Here is a 27,851-nt window from a genome sequence, read left to right as displayed (position 1 = left end):
ACACATATAGTTTATTTTTCTTGGGTATATATCTAAGAGTGAGAGTGATAAATCATATGGTAAGTCTATGAAGGAACTGTCAATGAAAGGTTGAACTCCCAGTACTGCTCCTTTCAAAAAAAAAAAAAAAAAAAAAAGACAGATCAACAATCTGCCTGTCAGTTGTGCACATGCTCAGCAACCCTTGATGACATCATCATCATCATCATCATCATCACTTCATGACTATTTTCCCACCTTTGCACTGATACTTTGTGTATATGGATGTGACTGATGTTCTGTGGTTGTCAGGCAGAGTTCAAAGCACAAATTAGTGATGTCACTTCACTACATCCATCATGGGGGTCCTGGGTAACACACTCAAGTTGCCATGCTTACTAGCAAGAATTTTTGCCATTTGTGCTATCTTCTGAGCTCCCCTTTCCAAGTTTCTTAACTGTGATGACCTTCAGCAATACATAAGGACAGGACAGTCAGTGACCATCTATATGTCCACTCTAAACATAACAGTCACTTTTGTTTTGTCCTAAGTATCTTACTTGAATCTTTATCTGCCCTTTAAATACATGTTTTGATACACAAAGAAACAATGAGTCAAAATCAAGCACTTACTCCTGGTGAAACCCCTGAGGACTAATACCTTCTGTGGAGCATCTAACTCTGCCTATCCTGCTATACATGATGGCCTTGCCTTAGCAAGGAAGGAGTGTTCTTCTCAGGTTTCAGTAAGATGATGTAGCACTTGGGAATGAAGATGCCACCCAGAAGTCCAGCGGTAGAGGCCAGAATGGAGAAGATCTCTACAGCCACAGTGGACTTTCCCCGGGCACTGTGGTACAGGGGAAGGAAGGCTGTCCAGACACTGCAGAAGAGCAGCATGCTGAAGGTGAGGAACTTGGTCTCATTGAAGACATCTGGTAAGTCTCTAGCCAGAAAAGCCACAGAGAAGGTACCCCCTCCCAGGAAACCCAAGTAGCCCAGCACACAGAAGAAGATGGCACCAGAACCCTCTTGGCATTGGATGACAATGTGCTGGGGCTCTGAGATCATATCCTTGTCTGGGAATGGTGGGGAGGTGGCCAACCACACCCCACAAAGAACAATCTGTATTAAGGAAGCAATGAGAACCACTGAGGTTGAAGCACCAGGGCTCAGGCATATCTGGATCCTGCTTCGTGGTCTGGTGACTCTGAAGGCCAGGACTACTGTGAGAGTCTTGGCCAGAACAGAGGAGACAGCCACTGTGAACACCACAGCAAAAGTGGTCTGACGGAGGAGGCAGGTGGTGACAGTGGGTCTCCCAAGGAAGAGCAAGGCACACAGGGCACACAGGGAAAGAGAGATCAGGAGGAAGTAGCTGAGAGTTCTGTTGTTGGCTCTGACCACAGGTGTATCACGGTGTTTCAGGAACACTCCAAGAACTAGGACAGCCAGACCAGCCAGCAAGAGTGCTAACAAAGCCAATATGTATCCCAGTGGTTCCTCAAAGGCCAGGAAGATCTCTGTCCTGGGCAGGCAATGGTCTCTGGTGTGGCTTGAGTACTGCTCCTTGGGGCACAGAAGACATCTCTTCATGTCTGTGGGAGACACATAGACACCATTTCTGTAACACTATAGAAACTACACTAGCTCTGAAGGAAGTTATCCAAAGCTTTAACTTCTCTTACAGCCTCTCCATCAATTAATATATTTATGAATTATTCTTGGTGACCCAGGCTGGAATGGATAATGTTAGAGGTAAAGGTGCAAAGAAAGTGCACACTCTATACATCTTTTATGTGGTGATTTTGTGTCTTAAATCAATGTCTCCTGTAATTCAGGCTGGCCTTGAAGTAGGTGAGTATCAGGTTACCTAGAACTCCTCAACCTCCTTCCTCACCCTCTTAAATGCTGTAATTTTAACACTGCCCCACTATTCTTAACTTATATGAGCTTGTGTATGTGCATGTTTACATATAAATACATGTATGTGTGTTAGATGCACATGCATGTGGAGATCATAGATTATCATCAGATATTTTTTCTCAATCATTTTCCAAAGCTTATGTTTCTTATCAAATTTATTTATGCATTTTGGTGAGTGTATGCATGTGTGTAGGTTCAGACATGCCATAGTATATACTTGAAGGTCATAACAACTTTCAGAAATTTGATCCTGTCCTTCCCCCATGTGGGTCTCAGGAGCTGATCTAAGGTTGTCAATGCTGACAGCAAGTGCTTAAACCCATTTCACAAGGCTCAACAACTTTTTTTTTTACTATTTAATTTACTTGAGTATTTTGTCCATACATATCGATGGTACCTTCAGAAGTCAGAAGATAGCATCAGATATCCTGAAACTGTAGTTACACATGATTGTGAGCCACCATGTGGGTGCTTCTAACTGCTAAACCATCTTTCTAGACCCTCTCCACCTTAGTTGTTAAGACAGGATCTCTCACTGAACCTAGAGATCACAGAGTTGACTACACTCACCACTTCAATTATGTGAGCTTTTAATACTTCATTTTTTTCTCCAAGTGTATCAGTAAATGAACACATTAACAAATGTTTGAGACTGAATTCTGCCCCCAAAATGTATTTGTTGAAGTTTTGTCCCTAAGCATCTCAAAATGAGATTGCTCAATATTTTTGAGTGAATAAACTGGAGATGATGTAAACAAGGTTAAATGAGGTCTCAAAGGTAGACTCTAGTTCCAACAGGACTGATATTCTAATGAGAAGGGGGACTTGGAGCAGGGTGTGGCTGTGCATGATTTAATCTCAGCACTTAAGAAGCAGAGGAAGAAAACTTTCAGTTCATCATCAGCCTGGTCAAAAAGGTGAGATACATACCAGCCAAGGCTGCCTAGTAAAACCTTGTCTCAAAACTAAACAACAAACCAAGAAGAGGACACACACACACACACAACAAAACAAACCCTGATGGCAACTTGACTATGCATTTCCCAATTTCAGCATGTAAAGAGGTTAGTTCTATAGAAAAGGAGCCCAGAATTTGGTGATCTGTTACCGTTCCACCTCTGAGATGCACCTAATTAACACAGTGTAAGAAGAAACTTGCAGAAGAACATCCATCATGCAATCCCTCTTATAAGAGGTTTAAAACACAAGTGAAATTCATCAGTCCACATAGAAGTCATGGTATTTTTATGAAACAAGTAGCAGCTTATAGAAATAACTTATGCCATGTTTCTTTTTATTTTGGGGTTTTTTGTTTTGTTTTGTTTTGTTTTTCATTTTTCTGGTTAGCCTTAGCTATTCTGGGATTTACTCTGTAGACCAGGCTACTTTCAGACTCACTTATAAAGATCAGCTAACCTCTGACTCCCAGTGCTTGGATTCAAGACCTGTACCACTACTACCCTGTGATGCCATGTTTCAGGGTCCAAAGGGTATGCAGTGTTTGCTAGTGTACAATTCATTAGGCTGCACAATTATGGTACGTGCACTCGTCTGTCTCAATAAAACACTTACCTAAAAACAATTATAAGAGCAGCATTATCAATGGTATTCCTACCAAAAGTCCACAGGAAAGTAGAGACTGTGTAACATCTCAATATATGGGTGTGGTGTGTTTCATCTCAGTAGATGAGAATTGTTATGATGGATCATATGTTTGAATGTTTAGTTCCTAGTCAGTAGACTATAGGAGATGCATTAGGAAGTATAGCCTTCTTAGAGGAGGTGTGTTTCTGACTGTGGTCTTTGAGAGTTCAAAAATTCCACACGATACTCACTCTCCACATCACTACCTGCCTGCTGCCTCTGGATTAGAAAGTAAGTTCTCATCTACTGCTCTAGTGCCATTGCTGCCTGGGTGCCACCATGTTTCCTGTCATACTCATGGACTCTGAAACTCTAAGAAAGCCCCCAATTCAATCCTTTTCTTTTAGAAGCTGCCTTGGTCATGGTGTTTCTTAACAGCAGTAAAAACTAAGTAAGACAACAGAGAAATACAGGAGGCTCACAGGGACCCTGTAGATCCGTCAGATTCCAGGCCCATATGCCCTTACCTCTTTGGTCTGCAAACTGTCCCTCAGGGCATGGGCTGCAATCAAAACAGCAGTGGGGGGCTCCCAGTCTGGGCACTTGGCTGAACCCTGGAAGGCAGCTTTCACTGCAGACAGAGGTGGGCACCTAGTAACAAGGAGCATAGTGTCATTGTGACTCTCCAGGGATACAGGTTTTTGACCTTACCCTGAGGAGTCAGAACAGAACAGTTTTCTCTCAACTCACTAGATGAAAGACCTTTCAGAAAACATTTCTGTCCAAAGTGATGCCAGACTATAGAGGCACCATTGTGTGTATTTGAGAAAGAGCTAAATACAAGTTTCCTTGGCTATATGCTTCAAAAATTTAGCTGAACCGTGTGACATACTGTCTTTCCAGTCTCTCTATGGCTCCTACGTCAATAATTGAAGGTAAGGGTTCAGCTGTTGGGAGTAAATGCTGCTGCTCCAGAGAAGCAGGGATCAATTCCCAGCAACCACAGAGACCTCAGACTGTAACACAAGTTCCAAAGGATCCAATTCCCTCTTCTGGCTTCTACAGACACAAGGTGCACACATAATACACAAATATACATGGAAACAAAGTGCCCACTTTTCATGCAAAATGAAAGAAAACAGTTGTAATATTGTCAAACATTACAGAAGCACTGCCATGCCCTTCTGGCAAGTCAGCCTACTTGTCCCAGTTACTCAGAAAACCACCATTGGGTCTTTCTTTATTCTTTTTTTCTTTCTTTGGATACAGTCAATAACCTGGGCATGCTTCCTTTGATACTCTCAACATTTTCTTTCTCTGATGCTCCCTGCAGCCTTGTGGCTGCTTGCTGGCCTCCATGCCTAACTCAGAAGACATGGCTGTATTTCTTCCTCCTTCCCATCTCCCTCCTTTGTGAATCTGCTGAGATTTGTAGTTTGACTGTCCTGTTGTTTTTGCTTAAACTCTAATACTAAAGCCTCAGAAAGAGAAAATTTGTAGGTACCCAGTCCCTTCACACACACACACACTTTCACAATACACTGAGTGGTCCTCTAATATATGGGAGACTGGAAAAAGCTGATTTAGTGTTTCTTAGCACACCTCCATCTCCTTGCAAGGATTATCAAGATGGTAGTGTAGAATCCTGAGATCTCTGCCACAACAGAAAGGAGTAAAAAATACTCCTCAAATTATGACCATTAAAAAATTACTTCAAAAGAATCCTCTGAACATTTACCAAGTGTCTTTTATGCTTGACAAATCCAATAATGGGAACCTCATTCTCCTGAAGAAACCTTAAGGAAACTGAAGATGCCACCAGATCTAAGATAGACAAAGTTACAGAGAACAGAGCTCTTTGTCTACTGACAGGACAGGAATCTGAGGCATTTCTATGCACCACACTGCACACACAGACATGCCTATCTCAAAACAGATGATCATTTTCTTAGTAAACATTGGCACTTGAACATCCAATCTTTCCCAAAGTTTTGAGTGTTGAACTGAAGGTTGCCAGATGGTGGATTTCAAAGAATCACTGGATCTTGATGCATCTTACCTAATCAGTGGATTGATTCCTCAGTGAATCCATAATTTGATGAACTGTTGTAGAGAGTGGAGATAGGATATAGGTCCTAACTGGAAGAAGTGAGTCTTGGGGGCCATGCACTGGTAAGATGTAACATGTTTAACTATTTATCTATAACCCACCTCCCACTCACTGGACCATGAATTGGCAGACCTCTTCTAACACACATGCCTACTGCCAAGACATACTGCTTCAACCACAAACACCCAAAGCAATGGATCCATGTGGCCTTGGACCTCACACACCATGAGTCAGTAAAAACATTTCCTCACTTTATATTGTTTCACAGGTATTTGTTATTGATGGGGAAATGTATCACAGCAAGTAATCTGAGAGTGTCTGCTGAGTCTACTTCCTAGGTGGCACATGGGAAGGGGTTGGCTTAGTGAGTCACTGACTTCCTCTTCACAGAGCAGGCATGGAACACAGACAAAAGTAATACTCTCAAAACACGACCAGGTGTGGATTCTAAATTGGGAATCTAGTATGTTCTTTCCCACCATTTTACACAAGGGTTATGATGCTAATATGTATATGTGTGCTTTTACATCCATTTGGGATCATGTGCATGTATGTATGAGTACATGTGGAAGCCCAAGGATAATGTTGGGACTCATCCTCCATTGCTTTTCCACTATTCACACTGAGGCTCAAAGTAAAACCCAGGGATAACTGACATGGCTAGGCTTACTAGTTAACTTGCTTTAAGCATCTCATTTACTCCTCCTTCCAGAAATTAAATCACAGGTGGGCCACACTGCCCAGTTACCTGTACAAGTGTTCTGGAGATCTAAAGTCTAGACCTTGTGCTTGCATAGCAAACACTTTTATCCACTGAGACATCTCTCCAACCCCAGCTCTGATATATATTTTTACTGGTGAGTGAGTATTATTCAGATAAAGGTCTCTTATAAGTTAAAAAGCATAGTCAGTTAAAATTCACTGGCCCAGTCCAGAGCCACATTTACTTTATGCACAAGTAGACATGATTAACCTTGGACATAGAATTTCCCCAAGCTTTAACACACTAGGACAAGAGTTATCTCTGCATTCAGGGAACTCACTTGGAGATCCTGCTTCAATTGGACCATCATTTTGTTCCCTGAAGAGGCTTGAGGGTCTATCAAGCCAACACAGACCAAGTGAAATACACCATCGGGGGTCTTCTGCCCTTGAAAAATGTCAAATTTTGTCACCAAATCTCCATTGGCATCAAACATAATCTCGCTTCCATCGGGAGTCTTGAAGTGAACCTTTCTGAGGACATGAAGCAGCTGAGGGGGAAAAAAAGGAAATATTGAAGACTGTCCAGGAATTTTCCATGGTCTTGTTCAAAGGGCCTCTGTGGTGCTACAGAGCCACTTCAACCAAAAACTGGCCCCATTAGAAATAGGGAACACAAAGACCTATGATGTTTTCAGAGATTCACAAAAATGTTCTAGCTTTCCTGAAGTAATGATTGATAATTATTCTATAATTAATCCAGACAATTTTAACTTAATACATTGTGTATGTATCTGTGTGTGTTATTGAGTTACTATATGTATATTACTCTGTGTGTGTGTGTGTGTGTGTGTGTGTGTGTGTGTGTGTGTGTGTGTGCACGCGCATGTGTGTGTGTATCTCACACACATTGGGGATTTTAGAGAAAAACTCTCAGGAATATTCTCTCTTGCTGCTATGTGGGACACAGGAATTATGCTTGAGGCCAACTGCCTCTACCCACTGAGCCATCTCACCAACTTTAAAATTAAACCCAAAACATCACAATGTTATGCTGGCTCCAGGGTCTTATTTGGCTGTACACTACTGTCTTAAACTTCCTATCATACTCTTTAGACTCCAAACCCTAGCAAGGCTTCCACAAACTGGACCCAGCCCACCTAAGCCTTCCAATCATTCTGACCAGTCTGCCACATTCCTTTGGTCTTACCTACAGGGCTCTTCTTATTTGTCTCAATTCTCGGGTATTGACACATGCTGTCTCTGACATCTGTAGTCTACCACTTCTCATGGTGAGATTTCTCATGCTGTTTGGAACTCAGATAATTCCTAACAGAGAGAACTTCCCAGGCCTTCTTTGACCATTGACTTACTCCTCACTCATTCATCTTTATAGATTACATACACAGTAATCACCACACTCATATATGTTCATTTTGTGACCACATCTGGCTACGTAGCCCAAGTTGGGCATGAACCCAATTTTCTTGCCTCAGGTATATGTTCTAGGATGACAGGCATGGGGCACTAAGCCAGGCCCCATGTAATTTCTATACAGCTACTCTCAGCCAAATGCCAACAACTATCACTGTCCACCTGGTTGAAAACTATATACATCTTCACCAGGCATAGAGTAGAGACTCACATTACCTGAATGGAGGTAATTAAAACAAACCTCTTCTAGGCCATCAACCTTAATGTGTCTACCCTGAATATTCTGCAGAAGATACAGATAGACAGGCAGACAGATGCATACATACATGCATACATACATACATACATACATACATACATACATACATTTCATAGAGAGATCAGCTGGGGCCAACATGAACAAATAGCATTATATAAATATATGAAATTATCAAATAATGCTAATAAATAGAAAATGAGATAAGGACATGGGAGTCAGCTCAGTGATTAATGCACTGGCCACACAACATTGTGGGTAGGACTATAAATACCCAAACCCTCCTAAATGTTAGGGGGTTGTGGCAGTCCCTCTGTAAGGGTTGTAGCAGTCCCTCTGTAAGGGTTGTGGCAGTCCCTCTGTAATTACAGTCTCAAAGGGTGAAGACAGGAGATACCCAAAGTAATTTGTCTACCATGACAAGCCATCTCAACAAGTTTGGGATCTGAGTGAGAGATCATGCCCCAAAGAATACAGTAGAAGAGTGAAAGCTACCCATGGAAGGAGTTACAGAGACAAAGTTTGGAGCTGAGACAAAAGGATGGACCATCTAGTGATTGCCATATCCAGGGATCCATCCCATAATTAGCCTCCAAACAATGACAGCATTGCATACACTAGCAAGCATTTGCTGCAAGGACCCTGATATAGCTGTCTCCAGTGAGACTAGGCCGGGGCCTAGCAAACACAGAAGTAGATGCTCACAGTCAGCTATTGGATGGATCACAGGGCCCCCAATGGAGGAGCTAGAGAAAGTATCCAAGGATCTAAAGAGATCTGCAACCCTGTAGGTGCAACATTATGAACTAACCAGTAGCCCGGAGCTCTTGACTTTAGCTGCATATGTATCAAAAGATGGCCTAGTCGGCCATCACTGGAAAGAGAGGCCCATTGGATAGGCAAACTTTATATGCCCCAGTACAGGGGAATGCCAGGGCCAAAAAAATGTTAATGGGTGGGAGAGGAAGTGGGCGGGAGGGTGTGGAGGACTTTTGGGATAGCATTTGAAATGTAATTGAGGAAAATATATAATAAAAATATATATATATAAAAAGAAAATATCAGCAAGAAATATGTTCACACATTAGAAGTCACTGTGCTCATGGGAGCTAGGGGAAACTTTTATCCCATACCTGCCTTATTTTCTGAATGTTACTTAATAGTCCCATGGCTTTTATAGCCCAAAGGACATACAAGGAAGACAATGCATCTCCATGGGCATTGCTTAGAGTCTATGCCCAATGAGAGCTGAACGTTTCCTCATGGAATGCACAGTTTGCAATTTTACCCATCTTATTTCCTGAGACAACTGGCTTTATGAATATTGCCTGGAATATGGCTCTATATCCTTTAAGACCATAAGAGGTTGTTCTGTGTCATCCTAATACATATATGCCATTATCCTTTGTTCCTCTCTCTCATCCTTCCCCTCTGTCCCAGCACTACTCTTCACTCTTGATGATTCCTTCCATCTTTTCAGTAATCTTCCCCTTCTCTTTTGATGCCATGCATACAAACTTCTACATTCAAATTTGTTTCTTCTTTCATAGTCCCCTTTCTCCTGTGCTCCCTAACCCCCACTCTCCCAAACCCATGTCAAGTGTCTACATATAAGAAAAAATATGTGTGTCGTTCTGAGCCTGGATTATTGCACTTAACACCCAGTTGTATTCATTTTCCTTCATATATCTCAATTAAATTTTTATGTGTATTAATGAAACTTCATTGTGAACATATACTACATTTTTGTTAACAACTTATTGGTTGATTGACATTTATGCTGATTCCGTTTTGTAGCTATTGTGCATGGTGCAGGAGTAAAACGAAATGCTGTTGTTTGTGATGGCAATTAAAGTCCTGTATGTATGTAGTCAGGAGTTGTATAGCTCCATCATTCAGTACATCCCATTTTGGGTAATTCTATTTTCAGTGTTCTTGAGGAATCTGCACATTGACATGTGCAGTACAATGGCTATTCCACTTTCCCTTCACCAGCATTAAATAGGTATGCTTTCCCCATCCTCAACAGCATTTGTCTCACTTGTTTTCTTGTTGATACACATTTTGACTGGAATGAGAATAAATGCTGTTTTAGTTTCCATATCCCTGATAACAAACATGTTGGACCCATTTTCAAATGTTTGTTGGCCAAAAATGTATTTCTTGTTTGATGAAACAATATAAACATCAGTCAAAACATCCTACTTCATCTTAATACATGTGATGAGTAAGTAATGTCACATAATGGGGACCCCTATTGATATCAACTAAGGAAGAAGATCCTTATATAGAATAAATAAAGAGAGGGCTTATTGGCTGCTAAGGATATTAATGAGTGAAAACAGAAGTTCACTAGCAAGAAATGGATAAAGTCAAAACCCAAGATGGCACTGGGCGGCACTTCCATTCCTGTTCTTCCTGTATGCTTCTGTCTCTGGGAGGAACTAACAGATATTTCTTCAAAAACAAGAAGAACAAGATCATGGAAATATGACTTAAAATAACTAGGCTTATACTTAGGAGACTAACTTTTCACATACTTCTTTTTCTTCTTCTCCTAAAACAAGCCTCAAATTGTTCACTGGATTTCTATCTCTCACAAACCAAAACAACTGTAAGGATAAAGAATCTTTTCCTCAAAGAGCTCTGAAGTGCTACTTCTGGAGAATAAAAATAGATGCAAATGCTCATTGCCTTAAACACTTAGTTGAAAAATTAACAAAGTGAAGAGTCCCTGATGGGTCACACTCCCCGGTGATGATACTCTTTGAACACACTCTCAGAATCATGCTACCTTTCCTTGAAAGTTTTCATAAAATTAAAGCATTTACTCTATGTGGGCTATTAAGAATTTAAAGGAGAAAATTTTATGAGACTAATACATAGTACAAATCCAATGTCTTAAAGGAATATAGTGGTACTGGCACCTTGGAGAAGGCTCTCTGGTACCAACTCTATGTTTAACACTTAGATCATTAATTATCCTGGCAAACACAGAAGTGGATGCTCACAGTCAGCTATTGGATGGAACACAGGGGCCCCAATGGAGGAGCTAGAGAAAGTACCCAAGGAGCTTAAGGGGTCTGCAACCCTATAGGTAGAACAACAATATGAACTAAACCAGTACCCCCGGAGCTCGTGTCTCTAGCTGCATATGTAACAGAAGATGGCCTAGTCGGTCATCACTGGGAAGAGAGGCCCCTTGGTCTTGCAAACTTTATATGCCTCAGTACGGGGGAACGCCAGGACCAAGAAGTGGGAGTGGGTGGGCAGAGGAGTGGGAAGGGCGTGGGGGGACTTTTAGGATAGCATTGGAAATGTTAACGAAGAAAATACCTAATTAAAAAATGAATTAAAAAAACTGATCACAGAAGTTAAGGCCTTAGAGGATATACTAGTATTTACTCTATAGTGTATATTCATCTACACTAGATTTTGGAAATTACCACTTTTAGGACTTTGTAAGGAGGAAATATGGAAGCTTTCCCCAAGAATCTGTGGTTAGTTTAGATCTTTCCTGAATGTATCACATAGATTTTTATTAGCACAAGCTAAAACCATGAACTTGTTTGCTGAAATAAAAGGAGAACAAACACAAGCAAAATTTCTTAAAAGTGAAAATAGTGCTAAGAGACTGGGTTTCTCTTTCCTACACAAGGGACAGAACTGAGTCAAATAGCTAATTTTACCATCACATTAAGTTCAAGATTGTGTATTTCTTGGTAGAAAATGTGTGGGTGAGATAAAAGTGCTGCCAGTATTTTGCTGCATAGGGGAAGACAGGTTAAATAATGCTTCGTTAGTAAATACATCTTTACTCCTAGAAACTCAAACTGTAACTCACAACATAGGTGGGAAATAGGGTAGTTTTTCTCTAATAATTATTTATTAGTCTGGTCATTAAGAGCACAGGAAAAGATGTACAAAGACAAACTATTAATACCCAGCATAAACTGTGCCCTGCTTTATTCAAAATTTCAAAGCACCACAGAAATCCAGTAATTAGAACATCAAATGACATGAAATAAAATTAGACAACTATCTTTAAAAAAAAAAAAAGAGTGAAGGCTAATTTCTCACATCATCCTCAGACCTTCCTGCATGTATGTAGACATGTGTACACATCCCACACCACATAAACCAGCACACCTATACACATGTACCACATACCCAGTTAATGAAAAATATATAAACAATATTTTATATAGATTTGAAATTCTGATTTGCAGCATGCCTATACTAAAAATTATCTACTGTTAAGGAATGCTCCAAATTGAGGTGTATTTGCTGTTGCCTAAAATATTAATTTTATGAGGCATCTTGATTTGCTTAGTCAACCAATCCCACAGGGGCTGGACACACCTGAGGTCACACACACAGTATAGACTTCTTGTTCAATGCTAAGATGCCTCTCAGTTCAAGGATAACAAATCCTTGATGAAGGAAACAGTCTGCTACACCTCTAATACCTTTGTCAGAACCAATGTCCTGCTCTCTGACCATCCCTGAATCATCCACTCCACACATGTCTCTCTCACCTGCCAGGGCTGGAAGTCCTGGGAGTTTGTACCTTTCCCATCCTGGTGCTCAGAGGATATCATATCATGTAGGGCATGAGCAATGCTGTAGACAGCTGTGTAAGCAGCATCAATTTTACTCACTTCTGGAAATGGATGTGGCTTGTTTTTCAGACTCTCATTCCCTGTGCAGAACTGGACACCCTCTGTCACTGTGCTGTTCTGGTAGGGCCACATACAATCAAAGGTAAACTCCCAGAACTTCTTTATAAACATGTCTTCTGGGGTCTGGCTGGGGCGCAGGTGAGCAAGGAACTCAGGAAAGCCAATGGCCCTGCTGCTGTGATACAGAAGGCCAAATGTGCCATGCAACACCTGGGAAATGCCTGGTATGGTCAGGGCAAGTGCCATGTGCAGAGTGCCTTTGCTGACCCACACCTGTCCTGAGACAGGGACAGCTAGCAAGCCATACAAGATGAGCTGGAAATTATAATTGCTTAGAAAAACCAGAACAACTCTGGCTGTACATTTCTGCATCTTCTGGACAGTCTCTTCAATCTTCCCCAAAGACTGATGGGAAGGGACATAGAGGTAGAATTCAATGCAAACCCCAGCTGGGGTCAGCCTCTGTGTGGCTAGAGAGCTGGCCTGCTGCCCAAAGTCATCATCATGGGCCAGTATGATCACCCAGGACCACTGGAAGTGAATTATCAGCTGGGTAACTGCTTCGGAAGATGTGAGGTCACTAGTCAGGGTCCGAAGGAAAGATGGAAACTGGATCTTGTCACTCAGGCTGGGTAGTGAAGATGAGTAACTGACCTGTGAAGGAAGAGCCAAGCAATATGAGAGTAGATGAGGTCCAGGACTCAGGAGCAAGCTAATGGTCTGGTTTGAATGTCAGAAGGATGGGGCTGGAGATATAGCTTAGCAGTTCAAGACCTAACACACATATCAGGTGGCTCACAACTGCCTGTAACTGCAGCTCCAGGAAATCTGACACCTGCTCCTGGCTTCCTCCCTCACCTATTGTATAGACTCATAGACTCATATATCCATGCACATAAATGTATATAATATAAAATATAAATATTTTTATGAAAGGACTTAAGCATTATGCTTTGGGAATGGTACTGGTTCTACCAAGCTGCTGTGGCCCTCACTCACTCATCATCCCAAACTGTTCTGGCTTCTACAAGGAAGCCCAGCCAGAACCCTAACTTTATTCATTCTCCTCTCAGCATCCATCTACCCTGCCCCCTCATATTTTCTTCCTGCATCTCAGCTTGGCTTGGTTTGACTCTCTGCTTTGCACACAAGTGTTATGTTTTTCTTTAGAAAATGTGTGTGTGTGTGTGTGTCTCTGCCTTGTCTGTCTATGATGATGCATGTGTACGGAAGACGCATTTTGGAGGCTGGTTTTCTTTCACCAGGTGGGTTCTAAAGACTCAAACTCAAGCCATCCAGCTTGTAAGTAAGCACCTTTACCCAACAAGTCATCTTGCTGCCCCTGCTATGAACCATTAAATTGTGAGCTTTTACCAGATCACCATTGCATGATTTTTCCAGGTTTGGGAGAAATATTTGAGTCTGATTTGTCACTCTGTCGAGGAAAAGATGGTAGTATGTTCTCAAAACAGAAAGTTCTTGGACATAATGACAAATGGGTTCTGTATCTGTGGGGTTTTGTTTTGTTTTGTTTTGTTGTTTGTTTGTTTTGTTTTTTGTTTGTTTGTTTTGTTTTGAGAGGCACAGAATGTGGGTGTTCGTCCTCAGGGTATGAGTACAAAGCCCTTCTCCTGCCACTACAAGATGTATAAAGGTGATAGTGAACTAACATAAAGGTCCTAGCATCTGGTTGCTTTGTGTGGAGAGATAAGGCTGACTAGATTTCATTGCATCCTGTCTTGCCAGGCTATACAATAACATAGAAGATATTCAGTTATGTTTGGACTGCATATAAACAATGATCATTTCTATGTATGTTTGTCCCATGAAATACACATTACTAATTAAAAACAAACTATATTTTAAAAGAAACATTGGGACAAACTCAGTGTAAAAACAACTCATTGTTTCTCTGAAATGCAAATTTTATTATTATTCATGGACAAGTGTTTTGCCTATATGTATGACTATGCACCACATGTGTGTCTATTGCCCTTGGAGCACAGAAGAGGGAGTCATATTGCTGGAAATGGGGTTACATATGAATATGATCCACCATGTGGGTGTTGTGAATTGAACTTAGGTCCTCTGCAGGAATAGGCAGTGCTCTTCACCCTGAGCCATTTCTCCAGTCCCTGAAATTCAAATTTAACTGAAACTTATCTTGCAGCCATACAAGTTGGAAAGCAAGAACATCTTTTAAAATGTTCTATATATCATGTTTCTGTTCTGGGTATCATAGTCCATAGCACTCAGAAATCTGAGGAAAGAGGATCAAGAGTTTAGAGGCAGCTTGAGCTACACAGAGGGATGCTGCATGAACACACACACACATGCAAAATAACAAAAACAAAGTTTGGTTTTGGGCATATCATGTACAGAGGAGAAAAAAATGAAGTTCTACTCATTTAAATATGCATAAATTTGAGTGTTTATAAAAATATCATGATGACCAAAAGCACTTGCTGCAAAATCATAAGGATAGGAGCTCAGATCCTAGTACTCCTAGAACTAGTTGGGCATCCCCTTCCTGACAATAACCTCAGCTCTAAGAGGGATACACACAGGAGGCTGGGTGGAGCTTTCTATCTTCCAGCATAGCCAAGAAAACATAGGTCTTATATTCAGGAAGATATCTTGACTCAAGGGATATGTGGGGAGTGATAAAGGAAGCCATCAGCACATGGACACATACACACATGTGAACACACACATACACAAACAAACACACAAATACACACAATTCACTCATACATTCAGACATATATATATTAACTACACCTGTAACGCAGCACCTGCGGTAAGAGAATATTGCTGCAATTCCAAGACCAGCCTGATCTATATAGTGAGTTCTAAACTAGATGAGCCTTTAAGGTAAGATTCTGTCTCAAAAAAAGTTACATAGCTTACAGACACCTCAGAAATGCTTTAGTGAGAATCTACCCTCGAGTGTCTATACAATTCTGAGAATTACATGGTCTCACTTTCAGAGGAAAGGAGCAAGCCCCTACAAGGAAGAGGGAAAACTTTGAATGTGAGATATTCAAAGACACTGGAATTTACTCAAATGTATAGACCTTAGTCAAAAACAAATGGATTTAAACCAAAACCTCCATAGAAAACATGAGTGGAGGAAAGGAGAAGGGAGAGGGAGAGGGAGAGGGAGAGGGAGAGGGAGAGGGAGAGGGAGAGGGAGAGGGAGAGGGAGAGGGAGAGGGAGAGGGAGAGGGAGAGGGAGAGGGAGAGGGAGAGGGAGAGGGAGAGGGAGAGGGAGAGGGAGAGGGAGAGGGAGAGGGAGAGGGAGAGGGAGAGGGAGAGGGAGAGGGAGAGGGAGAGGGAGAGGGAGAGGGAGAGATTGGAGGGTATCTTAACTAGACCAGGTTGGCTTCCATTTCACTATATAGCTGAAAAGAGCAGTATACATTGACCCTCGTGTCTCCACTTCTAGACTTCTGCACTACAGGAGCACCAAAGAGCAAACTCAGGGTTTATAGGAGATAGGCTAGTGCCTTGCAAACTGAGTCACATGCAGCCCTTGCAATGACTATTTTGGTTTGAATCTGAGATGTTGCCAGAAGGTTAACATGTTGGGAACTTGGTTTCCAGCAGATGGGCTTCTGGGAAGTAATTGTATCCAGAGGGCTCTGACCTACTCTTTAATGTATTCATAGCGGTGGCATTTTTATAAACCCCATGGAAAGAAGCTGGGAGATTTGTGAAGGGATCAGATCTCTGAAGCTCTGTCCCAGTGAGATGTATTGAATCTCTCACCCCTTATATATGGCATTTTCACAACCTCTGGGACAAAGGAATGTAATTGTAAACCCTTGAGGAACATGAGTTGCTTGGACCCTCCTCTGAGGACCTGCAACAGCAACACAGAACACTAGTACTGCCCTAACAGATGGACCCATCCCCTGTCCCTCAGAGTGAAAAGCCCAAACCTAGAACTTGAAATCCTACCAATTGTGAGTTCACTCCCAGCTCTAGACTTGAAAACCCAGCAATCCCCACCCTGGAAAGCTACCCTGCAAGGCTCTGTCTCTGAGAAACACTATATAAAACATGTGTTCTGCTCAGTAATCAGTTCTCACCTGAGCAGAGGCAACCACCCTCCTAGGTTCTTCCCTCCTGGTAAATCTCCTGTGTGCAGTTTGTCATGCACTGTGACTTTGTGGTATGCCTTGGCTCTGGACTGCCAGGACAACATTCCCCTCAGAGCTGTATCACTTAACAATAATTGCTGATGAGTAAAATGTCGGCACATACTACAACATAGATAAACGTTAAAAGTAGGCTCAATGTCCAGGTGTGAGTCCATTCATATGAAATGACCAGAAACAGCAGATCCACAGAGACAGAAAGTAGATTAGAACTTGCCTCGGGGTAAGGATTGTGGGATGAAGTGGCCAACTGGCTTGATGTCTCTTTGCAGAAAGATAAAAATGTTCTCAGGTCACCTGTAAAAACCATTCTAAGATAAAAAGCCACTGAATTGCTATGCTTAAATGGATAAAATTATCCTCAAGTCACCTGTTAAAACTATAACTGAAGAGATGATTGTGAGATATAGGCACCCTTATGGGAAAAACAGTGATGGCTACGTTTTAGGGAATATCAATGGGGCAGAAGGAAACTAGTGGCATGACTTCAATTGCCTAGACTCAAATCTCAGCTCAAGTTCCTATACCTAAACCAGCTTACTGATAAGATTGTTTTTCCTATGTAAGCTACAAAGACAGCTCCTTAGGTAAAGGAAACCACTGTAAGAGTCATGAAAGAGTCCACTTGCCTTTTCTTGCCCCAGCCTAAGACCTCCAAAAGATGCCGCCACGGAGGATTGGACCCTGTGCTACAGCCTTATACATGCCAATCATACCCAAAAACAGCTTGATCCCCAGGAATTCTGACACACTCAGGCTCACAGGTGAGTCCACCACTACAACCCCCATATCTGGCCCAACTGGGACCTGCCCAGAGGACAAAGGAACCTCCACCCAGCCAGGGACGAGATCCTTCTGGTCCAAATCTGTGCCCAGGAGCAACACTGTGCTTCAGCCCCTCCCACCCCAATCACACCCAGAGACAGCTGGAACCTAGAAGTGCTGACACACCTAGGCTCACAGGCTCACAGGAGAAACAGACTCCAGTCAAAGACAGAAAGACCAGCTAACACCAGAGATAAACAGAGAGGTAAGGGCAAGAACATAAGCAACAGAAACCAAGGCTACTTGGCATCATCAGAATCCAATTCTCCCACCACAGCAAGCCCTGGGTACATCAACACACCTAAAAAGTGAGATTCTGGTCTAAAATCCCACTTCATGATGATGATAGAGGACTTTAAGAAGGACATAAATAACTCCCTTAAAGAAATACAGGAGATGCCAGGCAAAAGTGGCACATACCTTTAATCCCAGCACTTGGGAGGAAGAGGCAGGCAGATCTCTGAGTTCGAGATGAGCCTGGTCTACAGATTAAGTTCCAGGACAGCCAGGGATAGACAGAGGAACCCTTGAAAAAAGGAAAAAAGGAAAAAAGAAATACAGGAGAGCACAGATGAACAAGTAAAAGACCTTAAAGAGGAAACACAGAAATCCCTTAAAGAAATACAGGAAAATACAACCAAACAGGTAAAGGAATTGAACAAAACCATCCAGGATCTTAAAATGGAAGTAGAAACAATAAAGAAATCACAAAGGGAGACAACCGTGGAGATAGAAAACCTAGGAGAGAAATCAAGAGAGATAGATGTAACCATCACAAACAGAATACGTGAGATGGAAGAGAGAATCTCAGGTGCAGAAGATATAGGAAACATTGACACAGCAGTCAAAGAAAACGCAAAATGCAAAAGGCTCCTAACCCAAAAAACATCCAGAAAATCCAGGACACAATGAAAAGACCAAACCTAAGAATAATAGGTATAGAAGAGAGCTCAAAGGGACAGCAAACATCTTCAACAAAATTATAGAAGAAAACTTCCATAACCTCAAGAAAGAAATGCCCTATTGGCTATGTCTTTTGCCTTACAGAAGCTTTCCAGTTTCATGAGGTCCCATTTATCAATTCTTGATATTAGAGCATGAGCCATTGGAGTTCTGTTTATTTCTGTAATTTTTCCCCTGTGCCAATGAGTTCAAGGCTCTTTCCCACTTTTTCTTCAATTGGATTCAGTGTATTTGGTTTATGTTGAGGTCCTTGATCCACTTGGACTTGAACTTTGTGCAAGATGACAAATGTTGGACTATTTTCATTTTTCTACATATCAATAGCTGGTTATACCAGCACCATTTGTTGAAGATGCTTTTCTTTTTCCATTGTATATGGCTGGTGGAATCATCATCCCTGAGCTCTAGCTTACTACAGAGCAACAGTGATAAAAACTGCATGGTATTGGTACAGGGACAGACACGTTGATCAGTGGAATAGAATTGAAGACCCAGAAATAAAACCACACACTTAAGGTCACTTGATCTTTGACAAAGACACCAAAAATAAACAATAGAAAAAAGAAAGCACTTTCATTAAATGGTGCTGATCTGACTGGCTGTATGTAGAAAAAATGAAAATAGACCAACATGTAATGATGACACATGCTCTACTATGTTCATAGAAGCCTTATAATAGCTAGAAGCTAGAAAGAACCCAGATGTCTCTCAACAGAGGAATGGATACAGAAAATGTGGTACATTTACACAATGGAGTACTACTCAGCTATTACAAACAATGAATTCTTTAAATTCTTAGGCAAACGGATAGAACTAGAAAATATCATCCTGAGTGAGGTAACACAATCACAAAAGAACACATATGGTATGCAATCACTGATAAGTGGATATTAGACCAGAAGCTCGGAATACCCAAGACACAATTCACAGACCATATGAAGCTCAAGAAGAAGGAAGACCAAAGTGTTGATACTTCGATCATTCTTAGAAGGGGGAACAAAATACCCATGGGAAGAGATACAGAGACAAAGTGTGAAGCAGAGACTGAAGGAAAGGCCATCCAGAGACTGCCCCACCTGAGGATCCATCCTATATACAGTCACCAAACCTGGACACTATTGTGGATGCCAGGAAGTGCTTGCTGACAGGAGCCTGATATGGCTGTCTCCTGAGAGGCTCTGCCAAAGCCTGACAAATACAGAGGCAGGTGCTAGCAGCCCAACCATTGGACTGAGCATGGGATCCAAGTGAAGGAGTTAGAGAAAAGACTGAACGAGCTGAAGTGGTCTGCAGCCCCATGGATGGAACAATAGTGTCAACCCCCGGAACTCCCAGGGACTGGACTGACAACCAAAGAATATTCCAGCTGCATATGTAGTAGACAATTGCCATATCTGGTATCAATGGGAGGGGAGTCCCTTGGGCCTGAGAGTGTTCGATGCCCCAGTGGAGGGGAATGCTAGGGTGGGAAGACAGGAGTGGGGGGGGAGCACCCTCATAGAGGCTAGAGGAGGGGGATGGGATAGGGGTTCCCAAAGGGGAGTCCTGGAAAGGGGAAAACATTTGAAATGTAATAAAGAAAATAGCCAATAAAAATTTTTACAGGTTAAAAAAAATCAAAACACCAAATGCACAAAGAATATTAAAAGCAGTAAGGGAAAAAGGTCAAGTAACATATAAAGGCAGACCTATCAGAATTATACCAGACTTCTCAACAGAGACTCTAAAAGCCAGAAAATCTTGAGAAGATGTCATACAGGCCCTAAAAGAACAAAAATGCCATCCCACGCAACTATAGCCAGCAAAACTCTCAGTTACCATAGATGGAGAAACAAAGATCTTCCATGACAAAACCAAATTTAAACAATATCTTTCCACAAATTCAGCCCTACAATGGATAATAGAAGGAAAACTCCAACCCTAGGAAGGAAACTACACCCAATAAAAAGCAAGAACTTATCTCACAACAAACCCAAGAGAAGAGAACCACACAAACATAATTCCACCACTAACAACAAAAATAACAGGATGCAACAATTATTGGTCCTTAATATCTCTCAACATCAATGGACTCAGTTCCCCAATAAAAAAACATAGGCTAGCAGACTGAATATGTAAACAGAACCCAGCACCTTGCTGCATATATGAAATACAAGTCAGTGATAAAGACAGACACTACCTCAGAGTAAAAGGCTGGAAAAAAAATTTCCAAGTAAACTGTCCCAAGAAACAAGCTGGAGTGACCATTCTAATATCCAATAAAATAGACTTTAAACCAAAGGTTATCAAAGAAAATGGAAAGGACACTACATACTCATCAAAGGAAAAATCCACCAAGATGAACTCTCAATTCTGAACATCTATACCCCAAATGCAAGGGCACCTACATTTGTAAAAGAAACTTTACTAAAGCTCAAAGTACACATTGACCCTCACACAATAATAGTGGGAGCCTTCAACACCCCATTCTCACCAATGGCCAGATCATGGAAACAGAAACTAAACAGAGACACACTGAAACTAACAGAAGATATGAGCAAAATTGACTTAACAGATATTTACAGAACATTTCGCCCTAAAACAAAAGAATATACCTTCTCAGCACCTCATGGTGCCTTTTCCAACTCACAGACCATATGAATATCAAGAAGAAAGACCAAAGAGTGGTTGTTTTAGTCCTACTTAGAAGGGGGAACAAAATAATCATGAGAGGTGGAAAGAGAAAGGGACCTAGGAGGGAGAGAGGAGTAGGGGAAAGGGAGCAAGATCAGGTGTGGGAGGAGACGAGGAGAATTATAGAGGTTCAGGAAATTGACTGGAGGTGTGTAGCAGTGGGAGATGGGGATGCCAAGTCCCAGATGCCAAGGAAAGCAAGAGGCTCCCAAGACCCAACAGGGATGACATTAGCTGAAATACCCAACAAAGGGGAAAGAGAACCTGTAGAGACTATATCCAGAAGTTAGGCATAGCCCCCAGTTGAAGGATAGGGCCACCCACCCATCTCAAAAATATTAACCCAAAATTGTTCCTGTCTAAAGGAAATTCAGGGACAAGTGGAGCAGAGACTGAAGGAAAGGCCATCCAGAGACCACCCCACCTAGGGATCCATCCCATCTGCAGAAACCAAACCCAGACACTACTGCTGATACCAAGAAGTGCTTGCTGACAGGAACCTGATATAGCTGCCTCCTGAGAGGCTCTGCCAGATCCTGACCAATACAGATGCAGATGCTTGTAGCCAACTATCAGACTGAGCATGGGGACCTCAATGAAAGAGCTAGGAGAAGGACTGAAGGAGCAGAAGGGGATTACAACACCATAGGAAGAACAGTATCAACCAGACCCACCCTCCAACCCCATCCCCCAACCCCCCGCCAGAGCTCCCAGGGACTAAACCACCAAACAAAGAGTTTACATGGAGGGACCCATGGCTCCAGCTGCATATGTAGCAGTGTACTGCCTAATCTGGCATCAATAGAAGAGGAGGCCCTTGGTCCTGTGGAGGTTCAATGTCTCAATGTATAGGGGAATGTGAGGGCAGTAGGGTAGAAGTGGGGGGCACCCTCACAGAGGCAGGGGGAAGAAGAGATGGGATAATGGGTTTGCTGAGGGAAAACTGGGAAGGACAACATTTGAAGTGGAAATAAATAAAACAACAAATAAATAATTTAAAAAAAAAAAAAAGATGCTGCCACAGAAGTTCTCAAGACGGCAGGAACAAGGGTGAAAAAAGTTACCAATTCCTGAGCAGGAAAACCCACCAGTCCCTGAGCTTCCCACAAAAAACTACCAATCACTGAACAAGAAAATCCACCAATCTCTGAGCTCCCTAAGCTCAGGAATTGAAATCCCTCCAATCCTCAATCTGGAAATTTCCGCCCTGAAAAGCTCTGGCACCTAAGAAAGTCTGTAAAACACTTGCTCTTTGTTTAATTCCCTACTATCTACACTTGGAAGCAGAGGCAGCCACTCCTGAATTCATCCCTCCTCTCCCTGGACCCTCCAACAGATCTCTTTTGTGAACTATGCTGGCTGATGTGACTCTCTCTTTGGAAGAAGACAAGGAACAATGAAGAGAAGGGAAGAAACAAAGAAGTAGGGTGGAGCTGAGGTCCTCAGCTCAGCCGGGGTACCCTCCCCTAGGAGCTACAACACCTCTGCTGAGGAGGATTCCTCTCAGAGCTGTGTGGGTTCTGAGATCTCCTGGAGGTTCTTGGGCTCCTATATCACAGGATGCCCTTCCCTTGGGACATTGTCCCACCTCAGAGGTTGTTCCTAGGCTCCTGTGTCTCAGAATCCCCTGCATTATACCTTCTCCCTTCAGAGTTTCGTGGTTCCTGGGCATTAGAATCCCCAGATTCCCTTCCATCCAAGCAGAAATTACACCACCAAGCCTACAAACCTGAATTTGATTCCCAGAACCAACATAGTATAAGAAAAAAACCTGACTCCCAAATGTTGTCTTCTGACATCCAAAAAAGCACAATGGCACTGGTGTGGAGTACACATACACATACACATACACATACACATACACATACACATACACATACACATACACATACACATACACATACACATACACATACACATACACATCCTCTCTCTCTCTCTCTCTCTCTCTCTCTCTCTCTCTCTCTCTCTCTCTCCTCTCTCTCTCCTCTCTCTCCTCTCTCTCCTCTCTCTCCTCTCTCTCCTCTCTCCTCTCTCTTCTCTCTCTTCTCTCTCTTCTCTCTCTCCCTCTCTCATTTAATAATAATAATAATAATAATAATAATAAACAAAGTTTTGGAGAGACAGGTAAGTGGTTATGACTACTTGCTGCTCTTTCAGAAAACCTGGGTTCAAAGGTTCAAAACACAACACCCTTGTGACAGCTAAAAGTCATATGTAACTTCAGTTCTAAGGAATCCAATGCCCTCTTCTGATTTCCATGGGTACCAGGTACCCATGTGGTACATACATATACATGAAGACAAGATACTCATACAATTAAAAATAAATAAATCCATTAAAGTATTTTTAAATAGAAAAAAGGAAAATGTCTCTGTTTTTTGTCAATGCAGGGGGATGATAATTATTTCTAAATTATCAATACATGGAGGAGAGAATCATGTTGGACATGGAGAATATTTCAGGGAAGCTGGCTCCTCAGCAGAGCTGCTCACTGCTGTGACCATCACTGTCATCATTAAGAGACTGCACCACATTCACTAAAGAATAAGGTTTTGTGCAACTCACCTGGGGAAACTTGTACAGCCCCAGAAGTCTGGCCATGGAGACAGACAGGGATGACCGTGTGTCCCCAACCAAGGCAGCCTGAGGAGAGCCATGCTGGCATGTGTAGTTGGGGATGGGCTCCTCCTGCCCTGTGAGAAAGCCCATTGTCTCATAGAGGGCTCCATGCACTGAGTCTCCAGAGTTTCGAATGGAGAAGCCCAGTGTCAAATTGGGCAACAGGTGAGCACTCCTATTAATCTCCTCAATGGCAAAGACGAAACTCTGGGCCACCCGGTAGCCCCACATGGAGGCACTGAGGGAAAGAGAAGCCCACATTATCACTCATTATGTGGTAAATGGAACAAGAATGAACACTGTGACTCAAGTGATCTGAGTAAAAATGTACATCTCCTCAAACACTTGTACAGAGATGTGTACATGATGAGCACATTTCAGAAGAGTCAAAGGGGAACCAGAGGGAAGGCAGAGACAGTAACCAAATGGAGAGTTTCAGAAGACAGGAGGGACATTTGAAGATCTATCACATGAGCTTTGTTTGGTAGCATATATGTTTAATCCCACCACTCAGAAAGAAGATCTCTGTGAGTCAGAGACCAAAGCACAGTCTACATAGCTGGACCCAGGAAGCCAGGCCTACACAGAGACACCCTGTCTCAAAAAAATAAGAAAAATAAATCTATTGAATACTATGGTTGGTTACAATTACTGTTAACTATTCATAATTGATGAAAATAAGTGCCAGAAGATATGGGGAAGAGCTGTGAAATGCTGTCTTCAAGACATGACTCAGGCACTGCAGACATGGTCTCACAACAGCTGAAGTTGCCTGAACTTCACAAGGAGTCCCAGAGTAGTTATAGCACAAAGTGAGATACAATCAAGCACACAACAAAAAATCATTTAAAGTTATGTTAAATGTGAAGTCGCAGAAATAGAAGTCTCTTGCAATTGTGGTTGAATACAGAATGATGGTAGTTACTTTAGAAAATACTCTTATCAACTGTTTTTTACTCAGGTCACATTATGTACCCCAATCTTGCCTGAAATTAACAATCCTCCTGCCTTAGCTTCACAAGTCCTAGGAGTACAGTCAAACAACCCACACTCAGCCATTGCTGCAATTTTTTTAAAAAGCTAAATATAAACATTAAAAAAAATAAGAAGAAGAACCAAAAAAAGGCTATTCTGAGAACTGCTATGTGCAACAATATGTTGGAAAGGCTGGGACAAAAATGGACACAAAATGGTTGTGGATATGGCTCAGTTCATGGAGTTATATCCTCATTAACTAAGTGTAGTAGTATACGCCCTATTACCCCAGGACTCAGGAGGTGGAGGAGGCAGGATAATCAGAAATTCAACATCATCTTTAACTAGTGAATTGGAGGCAACATGAGACTCTTAAAAAAAAAATAACAAGCAAGGGGAATGCAGTACAGAGAAACCACAGGGGCTGGTGACTAATAAAAAAAATCTATTGATTACAGTTATTCATTTAACAAACATGCCTACCTGGACCCTATTTAAAGAAGCAAGGGTATAAAAGGATCAAGAATCCACACCTGACCTGTGGAGCACACACATTTCAGCCAATGAGCACCTTAGATTTCAGTCTGGTACAAATAAAAAAGAAAGATGGAGAGAGGTGATATAAAAAGAGAGCAGCAGAGCTACTGCATTTACACAGAGAAAGGGTGTGGCTATGTAGCTGGGTCTGAGAATAAACCTTTATCCAAGGCTTCGCACAACTTTGTAGAGCTGCTTCTGGCTTTCAGAGACCCCCACCCTTCATCCAGCACTTACCTTGAAGTCTGCAGCCCAGCTGGTGGGGCAGTGAAATCAGAGGGTGTACCATTAGAGAAGCGAAAGATGGAGAAGCTGCCCCCCACGATTACATCTCCAGGACGATCAAAATGAGGGCTCTGCTTTGGCAACAGCCAGGCTCTTACTCCAGAAAGGGCAGAGCCAGAGGGACAGCCAAAGAGAAGAGGAAAGAGAGTACACAGCCACATGCCTGCTAGGGGATCAGACAACCAATGACAGGACAGCCCCATATGGGGCAGTGGCTAGCATTGAAGGAGGCTTTTATCTGGGAGATTGACTTTGATCAACTGCCTGAGGCTAAGACCACACTGGAAAGTCTAGGTTTGTAGGCTGTGTGGAGAATATTGATCATGAGGTGATGGAGATGAGTGGTCACTAAATCCCAGAGTCATTAAAAGTTGTATCCCCTTCTCTTGAGATTTCCTAGCCTCTCTTTATCCTAGATCACATCTACTGACTATAGGAAGGGTGACAATGGGTCTGACTGTCTCCTGGGGAACTTGCAGGCCCAAGAACAGCTGTGGCCAGGGTGCTCAGGGCACTGTCTTAGAGAAAAGCTGCAGATGGGTACAGGAAGCAAATAGCCTATGACCCCCTTGAGCCTCACTGGCAGCATCTGGAAATGAGAATGTCCCTAAAGCTTCAGGATGCCTTGGCTTGTCCTCCTGCCCCAAGAAAGCAAGCAGAGAGTCTTGGGCAGGATGGAGCATCTTCAGCCCTAGAGGGGTGGTATGTCTCTGTAGTCAGGGAGGTTGGGTACCATCCACAAGGAGAAGCTTAGATGTGAGCAGCTCTTCCACATGAAAAAAATTTAGCAGCTCTCTGTACTAGAAGGAGTATGTTTAACATTCTCTATCATCAAGGTCAATTAAGTTAAAACTATGGGTGAGGTAGTACCATGTGACCCTTCCTGGAGAGATTGGAACATATATCTTCTTCCCCCACACAGACCACAGATGACAGATTAAAGACATTCAAGTACATTTTGGAAACAGTGAATTTACCAACTCTATTTACTGTCAGTGTTCTTAGTTATGCAAGATGGTTGAAGAAAGAGAGACATTGGAGGATGAAATAAGGCTTTGCATGCATCAGGGAGTGATGGCCTCTATAGCCTGAAACCCTGAGCAGTCTTGCCAAAGAGTTTTTTATTGATTGTTACACAAAAGGCCTTCTAGCAAGTCATTTTCTGCATACTAGATCCTCTTCTCTGATCTAGGGGTTGTCTAAAGTAGCCATTACCAGACATTGTAATCTGAAGTTGCTTTTCGTTGAGAATCTCAGAGCCTTTGTGTGTCCCCAGATAACAATCACTATTTACAGAAGATTACTGCAAGGATTAACTGGCCTTCACTCCAGAGTAAATGGTTCTTCTAAAATTCCACTACAATTTACAGAAGCATGGGTAACTCTTGACCACTTGCATCACTGAAAAGCCCACCCAAGCATGGGTGATAGCTCATGAAAACTAGACCTCTGAGCTCTTCCCTCAACTTGAAAGCACCGCTAATGAAAAGCTCCCTGTTGCCACACCATTTGTTTATCATTTATATCACCTGTGGAGGAGCCTTATGAATTGTATAACTTTCAGAACTTCTTGTATCACAAGAGCAAAACTTCCTGGAGTTTTTAAATTAGCTTTCTGGACCTGGCAGTGTTGGTATACATCTTTGACCCCAACACTTGGGAGGTAGAAATAGGTGGATCTCTGAGTTTGATGCCATCCTGGTCTAAAGAGTGTGTTCCGGAATACCCAAGGATACACAGAGAAACACTATTTCAAAAAAAAAAAATCAGCTTTCTGGAGTTTGTGAGCCTCCCTCCATACTACTGGAGGGTATACTTTTTTTTAAATTGGGTATTTATTTCATTTACCTTTCCAATGCTATCCCAAAAGTCCCCAACACACTCCCCCACCCACTCCCCTACCCACCCACACCCACTTCTTGGCACTGGCGTACCCCTGTTCTGAGGCATATAGTTTACACGAACAATGGGCCTCTCTTCCAACTGAAGGCCGACTAAGCCATCTTCTGACTCATATGCAGCTAGAGACACGAGCTCGGGGGAGGGGGTAATTGGTTGGTTTATATTGTTGTTGCACCTATAGGACTGCAGATCCCTTTAGCTCCTTGGGTACTTTCTCTAGCTCCTCCATTGGG

General features: G+C 42.3%; 1 protein-coding gene across 1 annotated transcript; it reads right to left on the bottom strand.

Moving 5' to 3' along the window:
• On the bottom strand, positions 1-25,955 carry LOC147003564 (vomeronasal type-2 receptor 26-like). Its single transcript, XM_085842251.1, has 6 exons — positions 25,669-25,955; positions 23,866-24,157; positions 12,530-13,327; positions 6,643-6,852; positions 4,017-4,140; positions 1-1,577 (listed from the first exon to the last, which is right to left on the bottom strand). Exons 1-6 carry the CDS (start codon positions 25,917-25,919, stop codon positions 673-675), a joined length of 2,580 nt encoding a protein of 859 aa, XP_085698377.1. The 5' UTR covers positions 25,920-25,955; the 3' UTR covers positions 1-672.
• Between the last annotated feature and the right edge of the window lie 1,896 nt (positions 25,956-27,851).

This window comes from Mus caroli, unplaced genomic scaffold, assembly GCF_978045245.1.
Source record: "Mus caroli unplaced genomic scaffold, Mus_caroli_1 scaffold_8, whole genome shotgun sequence".
Taxonomy (NCBI): Eukaryota; Metazoa; Chordata; class Mammalia; order Rodentia; family Muridae; genus Mus; species Mus caroli.
Note: the sequence above shows the minus strand (reverse complement) of the source record. Positions and strands in the feature narration are given on the sequence as shown.

Excerpts from the sequence above, each read along its gene's own strand:
- LOC147003564 (XM_085842251.1), bottom strand. The coding sequence starts at position 25,919 with ATGGGGCTGTCCTGTCATTGGTTGTCTGATCCCCTAGCAGGCATGTGG. Across the intron at positions 13,328-23,865 it reads GGCTGTACAAGTTTCCCCAG|GTCAGTTACTCATCTTCACT; the intron begins GTGAGTTGCACA and ends CTTCCTTCACAG. Across the intron at positions 6,853-12,529 it reads AGGACTTCCAGCCCTGGCAG|CTGCTTCATGTCCTCAGAAA; the intron begins GTGAGAGAGACA and ends TTTCCCCCTCAG.